Source organism: Erythranthe guttata, chromosome 1 (genome assembly GCF_056151865.1).
Source record: "Erythranthe guttata isolate IM_541 chromosome 1, IM_541, whole genome shotgun sequence".
NCBI classification, from domain to species: domain Eukaryota; kingdom Viridiplantae; phylum Streptophyta; class Magnoliopsida; order Lamiales; family Phrymaceae; genus Erythranthe; species Erythranthe guttata.
The window spans coordinates 5,350,013-5,364,923 of NC_142533.1; the positions used below are offsets into that span (position 1 = coordinate 5,350,013).

The 14,911-nt window shown below is 30.2% G+C and overlaps 1 protein-coding gene across 1 annotated transcript; it reads right to left on the reverse strand.

The window, feature by feature from the left end:
- Window positions 1–5,859: 5,859 nt before the first annotated feature.
- GAE5 (UDP-D-glucuronate 4-epimerase 5) lies at window positions 5,860–7,649 on the reverse strand. Its single transcript, XM_012990262.2, has one exon. The coding sequence runs from the start codon at window positions 7,420–7,422 to the stop codon at window positions 6,109–6,111; it is 1,314 nt and encodes a 437-aa protein (XP_012845716.2). The 5' UTR covers window positions 7,423–7,649; the 3' UTR covers window positions 5,860–6,108.
- Window positions 7,650–14,911: the final 7,262 nt, after the last annotated feature.

Here is a 14,911-nt window from a genome sequence, read left to right on the forward strand (position 1 = left end):
ATAAATCATATGATATGTTCATTGCAATCATGATATATATTCCTCCAAAAAATTTACTACATCTCACTTGCATAAATCTATAATTTAATACATGTTTAATTCCAAATCTATTGTTATTAATTATTAATAGAGATAAAATAAAAATATTGGAAGAAAAATTCGAAAATATTTACATGAAATTTGAATTTTTTTATTTTATAATAATATTGAAATTTTGAAAGCTTTTTTGAAAAATATTATTAAATATTCATGTTTATAAAAGTCGAAAACCATCCAACACATACACCAGAATCAATAATTCCTATACCATAAGGGGGTCATGAGCAAATTGTCAAAACCATAAGGGTATTATGTGCCTAATTTCATACCATAAGGAAGTCATGTACAAAATATCCAAATTACAAGGGAATTATGTGCCTAATTTCATACCATAAGGCGGTCATATGCTTAAGTGTTCAAACCACGGGGATTAAGTGTTATTTACCCTCTTTTTTTTTCTTTTTTTTTTTCTTACTAGGCTTTTCGTCTCTCTCGCTGGGCACACAAAGTTGGCTTCTAAAATATAAATAAATATTAACACAGTATTATTATAATTAGTGTCAACTATGATTCAAGTATTTTAGTTTTTTTTTAATTGGTTTTAAATTAAAATTTAAATGTAATGATAATATCATTTTAATTGTGTGCCACTAAGCTAATAATTGCTTCTAAAATATAAATATAAATATAAAACACAGGCATTGTTTTAATTAGTTTTAATTATGATTCCAGTATTGTAGTTTTTTTATTTTGTTTTTAAATTAAAATTTAAATGTAATGATAATATCATTTTTTATTTGAGAATTATAAATAAAAAATTAGTATATTTTTCATTTTGTATTAAAAAATAGCAAGGTTGTAAAAATCGGTAATCGGGTCCGACTCGGTCAGGCACCGACTCACGATTAATCGGTGCGGCGGTGATTAATCGGTGATAAATCGGAAATAAATCGGTTTTTAAAATTTAATATAATATATTTGTAGATATTATTTATAAATACTCAAACATAGATAAAAAAATATTTAAACATAGTTATATCTCCATCATGTATATATTCTAATAACATAATAAAAGTTTAATAATAATAAGATCATAATACATAATATCCTTATAAAATATAAATAAAAAGGCAATTTTTTTTGAATTTACATACATTCTTGGCATACATCATTAGTTCTTTAACAATAATAATTAACATAAACAAAATAAAGCATAAACTCCTTTTTTTTTTTTAAATTCCAACTTTTATTTTGATTAAAAAAAAAAAAAAAAAAAAAAAAAAAAAAAAAAAAAAAAAAAACCCGATTTTTGACCGATTTTTTGCCGATTTTTTCCACCGAAGTTTGACCCGCCTTAAAGGTTTGACCGCCTCAGACCGCCTCGGACCGCCTAAAACCGCCTCACAGGCCAAAAACCCGATTTTTCAAACCTTTACACTAAAATCGTAAAGGTTTTGGACCGCCTCCGCCTAGGCGACCGATTAATCGGCCCCCTCGACCGATTTTTAGAACACTGAAAAATAGTAAACAAATTAATACACGATTCATTTTATTCAAACTACTTAGGTTTTTTAATTTTTAGAATATTTTTTTTAAACTATATCTTCTTATAATTCATTTTACTTTGTGGCATGGGTTTTCATTTTAATTAAAGTCAACATGTGTCCATTTTGGTCAACATGTTATATACTACACGAGAATTTAGACACAAAGTAGGGACAAGTAGTGACTTGGTAAAAATGAAATTACAATCTTGGCAGGGGGTGATGTGGTCTTTTTCTTATTTCTGTTAACAGACTTAACATTTGCTACCGTATCAAAACCTCAACGGGTTATATGCCTAATTTGAAACCATAAGGGGTAATGTGTCAAATTGTCAACCCACAAAGGGATGAAGTGTTATTTACCTTTATTTTAATTTGAATGCCGTTTGTACACGGTAGAACTGTAGAAGTTCAATCAGTTTTTATTTATTACTTTTGCATTTTCAATCAACAATTGATAAATATTACTTTTCTTTCTCAAAAGAAATAAAATAAAAATTTGAACTTTTGAAATAAGTAATTTTTTCAAGCTCTACTTATAATTACTAAATTCTAATTTTCCATTGTTGAATGATTTTAATGATGTAAATTATTTAATATTTATATTTCCAACTAAACCGTTCATGTGAGGAAGAATATTTTGAAAATACAATTGATCGGTTTTGAGATAGACCATTCATTTAACTTTTATTTTGATACCATGCATATAGAATTACCATCTCATATAAAAATTTAAACTTCAACTCCAATTTTGAAATTGTGTAGCATCTTTTAATATTGAATTATCCATATTTGTTCTGTCAAAAAATATATATATATTTCAGTGTTCTAAAAATCGGCCGAGGCGGCCAATTAATTGGTCGCCGAGGCGGAGGCGGTCCAAAACCTTTACGATTTTAGTGTAAAGGTTTGAAAAATCGGTTTTTTGCCGTGAGGCGGTTTGAGGCGGTCCGAGGCGGTCTGAAGCGGTCCGAGGCGGTCAAACCTTTAAGGCGGGTCAAACTTCGGTGGAAAAAATCGGCAAAAAATCGGTCAAAAATCGGTTTTTTTTTTTTTTATTTGAATCAAAATAAAAGTTGGGATTTTAATAAAAAAAATGAGTTTATACTTTATTTTGTTTATGTTAATTATTATTGTTAAAGAACTAATGATGTATGCCAAGAATGTATGTAAATTAAAAAAAAATGTCTTTTTATTTATATTTTATAAGGATATTTATGTATTATGATCTTATTATTATTAAACTTTTATTATGTTATTAGAATATATACATGATCGAGATATAACTATGTTTAATTATTTTTTATCTATGTTTTGAGTATTTATAAATAATATCTACAAATATATTATATTAAATTTTAAAAACCTATTTATTTCCGATTTATCACCGATTAATCACCGGCGCACCGATTAATCGTGAGTCGGTGCCTGACCGACTCGGACCCGATTACCGATTTTTACAACCTTGATATATTTTTACTTCTACAACAAATTTTGCAAACACCGTCTCAAAAATTTGCTAAAGAAAAGGGGATTTGTATTAAGCTTATGTTGGCTCAATTTTTATTTTGTTCTAGTAAGATGCATATATATATATATATATATATATATATATATATATATATATATATATATATATATATATATATATATATATATATATATATATATATATATATATATATATATATATTGCATCAATTAGTAAACAAGGGTATTTTGGTTTATCTATATATATTTTCCTAAAATCAAGACATATTTAATAACGGAGAGAGTATATATATATATTAAAATTGGGCCCTGGGCGAGGGCCCCACTTGCCCCGGGTGAGCCTATTTTGCACGAGTTATTGGGGCTTTTTTTATGCAAGAGTTTTTTATTTGGAACATTTTGGTATTTTTCCCTAATAATTGTGTGCAAACAAAATATGTATTATTTTAACATGATTGGTAGATATGTCACACGTATGATATCTTCTGAGGAAGCATTTTTCGTATTTTGAAATATTCCATCGATGTTTGGAGTTTTTATATCTTCTAATGTTCGTTTCTTTATAATATGAATGAAGTACTAAAGTGTGGTAATTTGATATTTTATTGCAAGAAAAAACTTAAATAAACATTCTATTACATGTAATATATGGTGCAAAACGAAAACTATTGCTTAAGGATATCAGTTCAGTTCAATTCACGCCGTTCAGTTGTATGCTTGGAAGCCATACATGAACCAAAACTTCGGGTTTTTTTTTTTCTAAAAAGAAAAACCAACCCTATGGTTTGTGTATCGGTTCGATTCATAATGGTCTAGTTTGTCGATTTTCGATTCGATTTTTCGATTTTTTTTCTCACCCCTTAGATGCGCAGAGCACAATCCGAGGACAAAGATATACATAAATTGAGCTCGTGTTCGACTCCCGACCAAAAGCAGGAAGCGTTACATCATATCATATACAAATTATTATTTATCTTAGCTCACAAATGTGACAATTCATTATTTTATTTAGTAATATGTCATATAATAAAATAAGATATTGGTCATCAATAGGCGCACTCGGTGCGGGTCTTTGACGTGCACATATAGACTATATAGTTAACAAATGTTAAAAATAATAATAATAATAATAATAATATAAGTTTTAAAGAATGGTTCAATTTGGGTTGGAAATGGAAACTGAAATGAAATTTTCTAATTCCGTCAATTTCGATTTGTATTATACTTTTCATTTAGAAAATTCGATTTCCAACTTTCTTTAACAAAATTGAAATGCAAATTACATTTCGATCTCCGGTCCATTTTTTGTTTCCATTCCATTTTTCTAAAATATATTTATAATATCCTATGTGTTATAATATATTGTAAGTGACTTAAAATTGAAAATTTTCAAATTTCTCCGATTTTGATTTTGATTTTGAACGGGATTGTTCATTACAATTTTCAAAAATCCAAATTTTCGTACTTTTTGAATGAAATTGATATTAGTTGTCTAACCTAAAAAGGGAATTCCAAAATTCTATCTAAATGAATATTTGGATTTGTTTTCAGTTTCACAAAACATTTTAAAATTTAAACACTCCTTTTCTCAAAATAAAATTAAACATATATCTCAATTTTCAACGACTTCTTCTCATTCATATCAAATTCAGTCAACGTTACCAATTTCACTTTGTTCAACCCATCTTAATTGAAATTCCAATATAGACCCTAGCCTCAGATTTAGGCTTACGCATTAAATATTTCCAGGTTTTGAATGTTCAAACTTCAAATTTTGAACAAGTCAAAACTATTTAATGTTTTACAATAAAAAATTAATTTATCCAAATCCTAAATTAAAATACAGATAATGTAAAAGAACAACACAAATAGCACATAAATATATAGTCCAATAAATAAATAAATAATAATTAGCATTTAGCACATGAAAAAAACATGTCACATTCATCCAAGAATTTCACCTAGGAATAACAACGTGTGTTAAAATGCAATTTATGATTAGTACAAATGTGCATCATTTTAACTATGCAAATTACAGCCAACCCCTAAGATAAGGTCAAATTACGAAAAAAATCCCTCCTATCTGGGTAATTACATCTATCCCCTCCCCTCAAGTATGTATTGTCTTATGAAAAAACTCTTCATTCGGTAGGTAAATTTGACAAAATCTGTAAGGGCGAACTTGTAAGACAATACATAGTTGAGGAGGTGATTGTAATTACCTAAACATAAGGGTTTTTTCGTAATTTGACCTTACCTTATAGGCTGCCGTAATTTGCCCTTTTAACTAAGAAACACCCTAGAAGTAGTTGATAATAATACTTCCAATACCCCAAATGAAACAAGAGCAAAGCTATATCATTGTTTTGCACTAATACAAGTTCCATTGGATCACAAGATTAAAATAAAACGGTCACCGAATCGGCCGATTGGACGATAATACAACAAACTACAACTTTCGAGTGTATATACATACATATAAACATACTTACAAAAATTTACGATGAACAATCCGAATGCCGGCCTACAAAACAAGAACAAGAATCCCTATATTTCGATTGGTAAAAGAATTATTAAGTTGGTTTTACCTAACAAACAAGGATGCAAAAGATTCTCAATGGAACACCGAATAGCTATAAATCAAGAATCCATATTCTCAATGGACCATTCGCGCGAAATGCTCGTCTATTAACACCCCAAGAAGTGTCAACAAATGAGCACATATCTATACTAATTATTAACAATGTACAATCTTTTACCTACAAAGACGAAAAAACAAAAAACGAACGAAATGTGGTAAATTCAATTAATAGAAATTATTTACTCTGTCCACAAAACACATAGATCATCATCTAAACCAAATGCAGAGCTACACTAGTTCTCATAGTTAAGCAACGACTATACGGAGAATAGCGAGAAAAAACAACGCAAAACATTTCAAAAACCACCCAATTTTTCGAAACAAATAAAATAAAATGTAAATATCATCATCTAAAATTGAGAAAATTCACCGTTTTTTTTTTCGTTTTTTTTTTCACCACGCGCTCTTCTTCTTCGAACCGTAGTAACTAATGTACCACTTGACAAACTTCTTCAACCCCGTCTCCAAATCGGTGGTCGGCTTATAACCGAGCTCCTTCCTCGCCAAAGTAATGTTCGCGTGTGTGAACACGACGTCACCATTCCGAGGCATCGGCAATAATTTCTTCTTCGCCTTAACTTTCAACAACTTCTCCAATATACTCACGAGCTTCGAAACGGGGACAGGGCTGGTATTTCCCAAATTGTAAACCCTCAATTGAGCCGGGCCCGCCTTCTTCCCGCCGCTCCCCGTGCTCTTCTTCGCCGTATCCAAAGCCGACAAGCAACCCTTCACCACGTCGTCGATGTAGGTGAAATCGCGAGCCACAGTGGCATGATCGGCCCCTTCGAAGATCTTGATTTCTTTGCCACGTAATATATCTTTAGTGAAGAAATAGTAGGCCATGTCGGGCCGGCCCCAAGGCCCGTAAACCGTGAAGAAGCGGAGCCCGGTTATCGAGAGCCCGTATATGTGATTGTAACTGTGGGCGATTTCTTCGCCGGCTTTTTTCGTGGCGGCGTACAGGCTGGCGGGCTGATCGGTTCGGTCCTTTTCGGAGAAGGGCACTTTGGAATTGAGCCCGTAAACGGAGCTCGACGAGGCCCATACAATTGCGGGCTGAGGGTTCGAGTTCTTGCAGGCTTCGAGTAAGGTGACGAAGCCGTTGACATTGCTGTGGATGTAGGAGCTAGGGTTTTGCATTGCGTACCGGACTCCGGCCTGCGCGGCGAGGTGCATGACGTGGCTGAACCGGACGATCTCGAACAGCTTGCTCAGCAGAACAGCGTCGTTTATATCGGCGTCGATGATGTAGACGCCCTGGCGGTCGAGGAGGGTTTTGCGGGCTTTCTTCAGGCCCGTCTCGTAGTAGCTGTTGAAGTTGTCGAGGCCCACGACGCCGTCGCCGCGGTTCTTGAGGGCGAGGGCGGCGTGGCTCCCGACGAAGCCCGCGGCGCCGGTGACGAGGACGGTGAGGCCCGATTTGGAGACGGGCCGGGCCGAATTTCGGGCTTTGGCCTCCCAGTTGGCGGGCAGGCGGGAGTGGCCGGTGGTCTGGAGGCTGCGGCGCTTGCCGGCCGGGGAGGCGGCGGGAGGGGAGCAGATGACGAAGAGGAGGAGGAAGAAGAGGAAGAGGAAGGACCAGAGGGTGAGCCGGGGGTGGAAACGGAGGCGGTGGAAGGCGTACGGCGGCGGCGATTTGAACTTTCCGGTGGAGGAGGGGATGATCGGGTCCAAGTGTGAGAGTATCGGCTTCAGCTGCGTCATCGGAAAGTTCGATCCAAAGACTTGATTTTTTTCCTCCGTGTAAAAATGCTTCTGCAAAATTCTTTCGCCCCTTTGTTTTTCTTTTATGTTTGCAGAGAGCAAATTTGCAGAGTGTGATTTTTTTTGATTTTTGGGGGAAGAGAGAGAAAGGAAGAAGAGAGAGAGAGAGAAGAGAGAGAGAGGGGTTGGCGTTTTTATATAGGAAGCAACGGTGGTGGTGTGCTGGCGCCTTGTGGGAAAGCAAAAAGTGACATTTCTTTATTCCAAAAATTAATCCTATATATTTTTTTTTGCCTCGATATTTGGTTTTTTTATTTTTTCTCCTATTTTTTGACTTTATATTTATTAGGGTAAATTATGAAAAGTTAAATTACGAAAAAAACCAGTCTTGTTTGGTAAATTACAATCGCTTCTCAACTATGAATTTTCTTACATGTACACTTTTATGGTGTCGAATTCAACATAATATTCTAGATTCCGTAGAATGTTCTCTAGTTTGTACTCTTTTTTTGCAAAATTACAGTTTCTGATGCACCACGACCTGATATTTAAAAGCTAAGAAACACATCTTATGATTATCTTGTTTTAAAATAAAACATGTACAAACCGGAGAATATTCCACATAATCTAGAAAATTCAACTAAATTTAACACTAGAAAGATGGACGTGTAAGAAAATTCATAGTTGATGGATGATTGTAATTTTCCAAACGTGATAGATTTTTTTCGTAATTTAATAATTTACACTATTTATTAAGGTTTAGTGAATTTCAAGATTTCTTCTTAATGGGGCCGTTTGCTTTTCCTTTTCCTTTTCTTTTTTGTTTTTTTTTGTTTTTTACATTTTTTATATATTTGGGTTAAATTATTTTATTAATTTCTTAAGGACAAAAAAGGACTAGTGAATATAATTTTGTGTATAAGATCACATTTCTATATGAAATTGCTTGAGAATATAGTAATTTTATAGCTAGATTTCAATAATTAAAGAAAAGATTGATAGAAGATCTCAAAATAATATTTATCTTTTTCAAATTCTATGTTGTTAATTGTTTTGACTATATAGTTTGACCATGTAGTTTGACCGTAAAATTGCATTCCTTTACATTCCATTTGTCTTTTGGGATTTTCCATTTTCGAACAATTCTATGGGTTTCTTGTAATTTCCATCTTCGTTATGTATTTATTTTTTTCTTAAATAAAAATGTGCACATAGTCAACAGAGGCGGTCAACGGCAGGTCTAAGCAAAATTGTTGTGATTTGGGAGATTATTTGTAATACAGTAGTAGCACTTATCTTCTTTGCGGCTAATTTAGTAATCTCAAAAGAAAATTCATTAATAATATTATAGTATTTATCCACAATGGATAGAGTTAGTCGTACAATAAGCTTTTGTAAAGTATTTGGTAGATCTTTTTATCAACAAAATCTTAAAAATTCAAAAAATAAGTTGTGGGAAAAAAAATTATGATCGTTTTAAGAAAATACATTTGCTCCATATTTTTATTAAAATTTTTAATGAGTAAAAATAGCTTATGAGCTCATTATTCAAACACTTTAGATATTAATTTTAAAATTAAAACCTAACAACATATAATTTCTTTAAATAACCTATCAGATTCAAGAGCTTATTAGTTGTTTAAAATAATTTTAGCCAAACAACACTTAAAAATCATGAAAATTTATCCACATTAGAAGGCATAAATTCCTTGCTTTCAAAATTAACATAATATTTTATTATTATTATTATTATTATTATTATTATTATTATTATTATTATTATTATTATTATTATTATTATTATTATTATTCCTTGCACTATGTAACACCCGTCCCATGCAATATTCATGAAGCATCTATAAAGCTTATGGATTTTATTAATATTAATTCATTATAATCACTTCATTATATTAATTATTATTTTTATTGATTTTTTTGAATTTTAGGTGTTTCTCTTTCTTTCGCCCTTAACTATGGCACTTCCCAATTGTATAACCAAATCATAGGGTTTGATTGAGATTGATAATAATGCCTTATTAAGATTAATTACAGCATTAATTATTATTTTTTTATAATATTGGCCCTTGAGTTGAATAAGAAAGGCAAATATGGTGCTAGTTGCTACTAATTATTAATTAAATGATTAAAGAATTTATTCAGACCAATAAGCATGTTATAGTTTCAATTTAACTGTCATGCATTATTATTAGATTCAAATATATTTTTAATTGAATTAAAGAATAATCATTACATAAATGTAGGGCTGTGCATGGATCGGTTTTAACCATCAACCAACCCATTTTCGACCCACAATTTGTGATGGTTAATCAACCATCAACCGACCCATTTAAGTTGGGTCGATAATGTCAACCAACCCATGTATAGTTGGGTCGATAATGGTTTCTAATATGCTAAAAAGTTGGTTAGTCGGTTAATATCGGCCAACCAACTTTATTCATTAATTTATTATTTATTAATTTTCATTAAAATATTTAATAGTTTTAATTTCAAATTTCTATTTTATATCACATTTATTAAATTGTTTAATATTGACTAAAATCCTAAAAGCAATAAATCTAACCTAATTATCTAATTTTAACTATTTTAATTTTAAGATATACAGTCTAAATATTTGGACGATTATTATTTGTTGAACCATTTATGTTTAATTGCAATATATATGCCCGTAATGTTTTTTGAATCTTTTATTTGAATATTATTGAACTAGTCGCATTTAATTTATAAAAGATATAGCGTTGTAACAAGTAATAAAATATTAAAAAAAATTAAAAAAATATTTAGATGGATGAACCATCAACCAAACCACCAACCAACCCATTAAATTGGTTTTCAACCATCACCCAACCCATGTAAGTTGGGTCGATAACGGTTTCCAATATTTGCCAAAGTTGGTTGGATGGGTTGGGTTGGTTTTATGCCCGGTTTTTAACCAAACCAACCAACGCACAGCCCTACATAAATGGATTTGTTTAGGAATATGAATATTTATGTTACTTTTATTAGCTATTCAATTTGGTTTTGACATGGGTTATTGTTAGTGTACCCTCTAGGTTCAGTTTTGTTTTTGTACGCTACACCCGATGAAAGGTACACTGGTTATATTTTTATCTCTGATCTACACACACCGAAATTGATGTATGTATTTGTGTATATATGAATGATAAAAATCTACCCGATGTATTTATCGGTGCAACACGATATAAATCGTTGAAAATTGATATATCAAATTATTTTTTGACATAAAAATGAATTATAATTTGCAATTTTGATAACCCTTTAATTTTAGGGAGAACAAATTGAATTTTCGTAATTACTTTCGAAAATTATATGAATCAAAATTGTATATCATATTGACTCCAATTTTGATCCATTAGTAACAAAAATTATTATTTCATAATAATATAAAATAAAAAAAAACTCTGAATCGAAATCGGGGAAAATAGATTCCGTTCCAATTTGCACGACTACAAAAACCATTTAAGTTGAATCCAAGCCCAACAAAAATCCTATAAATAATCAAAATGGGCCTGTTTAAGTTATTGGGAATTAGGAGTGGGCTAGGAGGGGCCCTGTCCCCCAAATTTCCTTTTTCTTAACTTTTGCTAATATGTTTTTAAGTTTTTATTAGCATATAAGCTTTTTTATTTTTTATTTTTTTTACATGTATATTTTAATACAAACATATTCAAAATAAATTTTACCATTAACATCAATTTTCAATTGAACATTAAATCATGTAAATAGTTAGAGAAGCAACAAAAATATTTAAAAATTTGTTATTTAAAAATATTTCTACTTTTTCAGAAATTGCAAAATGAGTTATAAGGTGTCTGGCGGCAAGTATCTTCGAAGTTTCCGACATCAGTAAATAAAATTAACCTTTTATTGATTCGGGAAGGGAAATAAATACAATGAATCAATTAGACTAATTCGAGGCGAGGAGGGCCCACGTAATTGGGCCGTAACTAATTGAACATTGACATTTTATTAGAACTAATTGCATCATTTATTGCCCGTACCAAATTTGTCATAGAAAATGGCATCGAACAAACTGAATTCGTATGTACCTCAGCTTCTTTCATTTGCCTCTGATTGGTTGGTTGGAGTTGTTCCGATGAACGATGAAATGCACTTGCACCCATTCATATCATCTCTGAATGAATGAAGCACATTTTTTTTGCTCAATTATATATATATATATATATATATATATATATATATATATATATATGAAGCGATAAAGAGAATATGAAAATTGTGTTCTTGATGTTTGCTTGTTCCCTCCTGAATTAATGTCTGAAAAATATGTACTTCAAACTCGTTGGTTTATGTTCAATTATTTACTGAAAGTGATTAAATTCTGAGCGGATCAGCTGATATTTAATATAAATCGGATTTCACTAATTTTTTTGACATGTGGCACTCTTAAGTCTTAATTCTTAATAAATCACGCTGATTATAATTAGAGTTATAGGGGTTACGGGTTATGATGGTTTTTTTTTTTTTTCCAATTATTAGAATCCTAACTATATTTTTATTTAAACTATTCACGTGTCAATCATCCCATGACATCCGATTTTCCTATTAAAATAGGTCATCCGGTCTAAATTTGCACCCTTACTGAAATGAACAATTGGTTTATTTATTATTTAAATATGAATTTTAAACACGTAAAAGTAATATTAATAATATAAATGTTACATACTGATTTTATTTTTTGATAAAAGATATATGTATAAAAAAAAATTGTTATAAAAGAAATTTGATATGTAGAAAAAAATAATATTGGAAATAATTAGTTGATACCCCTGAATTTTATTATATTTTCTGATAAAATATTTATATTGGGAAAGATTGTTTGGTACTACAAATTTTTTAGAATTCGGTGTTTGCTGAAACTTTTCCAAAGTGATGATGAGCTTTTTTTGGTTCAAGATCAATTTTTCTTAAACATTAAAAACACTCATAATTACTTTGAAGAAACGTTTGCAAACACCACCTAAGGAGTAAATATCATTAAGTATCGAGCTTCATCACCTTGAAAAATAGTCTTTTGACATTTTGCATCATCGAAAATAATTAATAGCACTTTGCATCCTGAAAATACAATAGATCATGCACACCACACCCCCAAATGAATTTTTAAATGTAATGTTTGTAATTTTATATTTTAGTGGTATTTTTTAAGAATATGTTAAATCAAAATTTGTATATTCATCAATCCTTTCAAAACCGCAAAGTGCAAAATAAAAATCCTCCAACTATTCTGTAATTATCAAGTCATTTGGAAACATATTTTCTTCCAAATTAAAGATTACTACCAAATATTTTCAGCAAATACAACAAAAGATCACTCAATCGAATAACTTAGTTACAAATTTTTTTTAATAAGAAAATATAGTTTTTTTAGTAATTCGGTGTAATGTTTTATTTTTTTCCAGTAAAAAATTATGTTGGAGATAGAAGAAAATAACAATTTAATTTCTTAGCTTATATCCCGAAAAAAAGAAAAAAAAAAACCCAATAAAAACCGAAATTTCCCTCATAAAATTTTAAATATAGAATGGGTACAAAGTACAACACCTAATTCACGTGTATAAATAAAAGATTTTACTACCACACAATATAATTTTGTCAAAAAAATGTTGAATTGGAATTTTCTTACAAAATCCCCAAACCGCCCTCGGCCAGATTTATATATACTTTTCAACACCAAGAATCGGCAAATGCACGTGCTTTCTCAACATTAAGCTGGTAGTTGAGATACGTATATATTCTTTCTCCTCTAATAAGTAATATAATAATAATAGTAACAATAATAAACTATTCTTTTGAAAATGATACTAGTAATAACGAATATAATAATCCTTTCTTCAAAAATAAGAAAATTTGTTGAATTTTAAATAAAAATCAATTGAACTGGGCAAAATAATTTATAATATTGCCAGTTATTAAGATTTACATTTTTTTCAAATCTGCTATTATTTCATTAAATTAATAGCATAGCACCCCTCGTCATAAGATTAATTTAATAGGGGCACTAAAAGAAAAAAAAAAGAATAATTTTATTCTTAAAATCATATCTTATTATTGTAAATTAAGTGGTTTTGTAGACAATTCATATATAGTAACAGAATTTAACAAAATTAATAGAAGATCTAATCAAAGAAACCGAACATGCTAATAGCTAAATAATTAATTAGTCAGTCTGGGGTTAATCCAATCTCATATATTCCAAAATAATTCGATATAGGTAGCCGAGCGAGCCTCGTTTGCTTAATTCAACTAAGTTCTATTTACTAAATAATAAGGGTGTAAGATGTTTGGTTGATAAGATTCCTGTTTAGTTAAGGCTGTTCTTATAGTTAAAACACGTAATTAAATACTACTGTATTTGGTTAAATTAGTGGCCTTCTTCGTCCGCGATTAATTGTATAGGAAAAAAGAATAATTTTATCCTTGAGACAATATATTAATTTTGTTAATTAAAAAGAACTTTTAATTTCATATTTAATGTCACAATATAACAAATTTAATCTAAAGAATCAAACATATTACTAACTAAATAATTAGTTAATCGATAGAATATTAATCAAATCTTACTTAATCCAATTTATTACTAAATAAGCATTAATCATACAAGGAATTTGTAATTGTTAGCCAAAATTGTTGGCGGGTGGAGCCGTGGAGGGCCGGGCCCTCCTACTACATTTTTCATCCCCATTTGTCAAAAAAATACAATTAATTGCATTTAATATAATATTACATGAATAAATAATAAGATTTTTAACTAATTTACTACACCTTATAGCATTGGTGGACACACTAGAATCATAGACTCATAGTTCAATTCATTTACGTAATTCAAAGCAATATTCATCAATTTTTAAAATTTTCGTATTTAGTTTTTTGGAATATTTCTGCTCGTAGCTCATTTTTTTGCTCTTGATTGTTCATAAAATGCAATATATAACTTTACGCGCATTGCACTCTCGGAGATGCTCTAACAATTACGACTGAAATATCTCAATAATGGTTTCTCCTAATTTACATCATATTATATATGTGCATGAGATCCATGCATATTTTACTTATATATATAAACACTTATATTTACTAATTATATATAAATTAAATATGAAAATAAACTATGTAATATAATATATATTTTTATTTTTTTGTTTTTTTAAATTCTAAAATTAGTAACACCCACTACCCCACAGCATTCACTAATGTCCAAACACCAATGTTCATCCCCATCTGTATGCACGAGCTTGATTACTACCCACTCACCTACCCCCGCTCATATCTACATAATATATTATTATAATAAATTAAAAAATAAAATAAAAAATATAGGGTAAATTATGAAAAACCCCTGAACTTAAGTTAAATTACAAAAAACACCTCAATCTAGTCGTAATTACCAAAATCACCCTAATGATTGTTTTCATCTTACACCGACCCC

Coding starts and splice junctions, on each gene's coding strand:
- GAE5 (XM_012990262.2), bottom strand. CDS start 7,422: ATGACGCAGCTGAAGCCGATACTCTCACACTTGGACCCGATCATCCCC.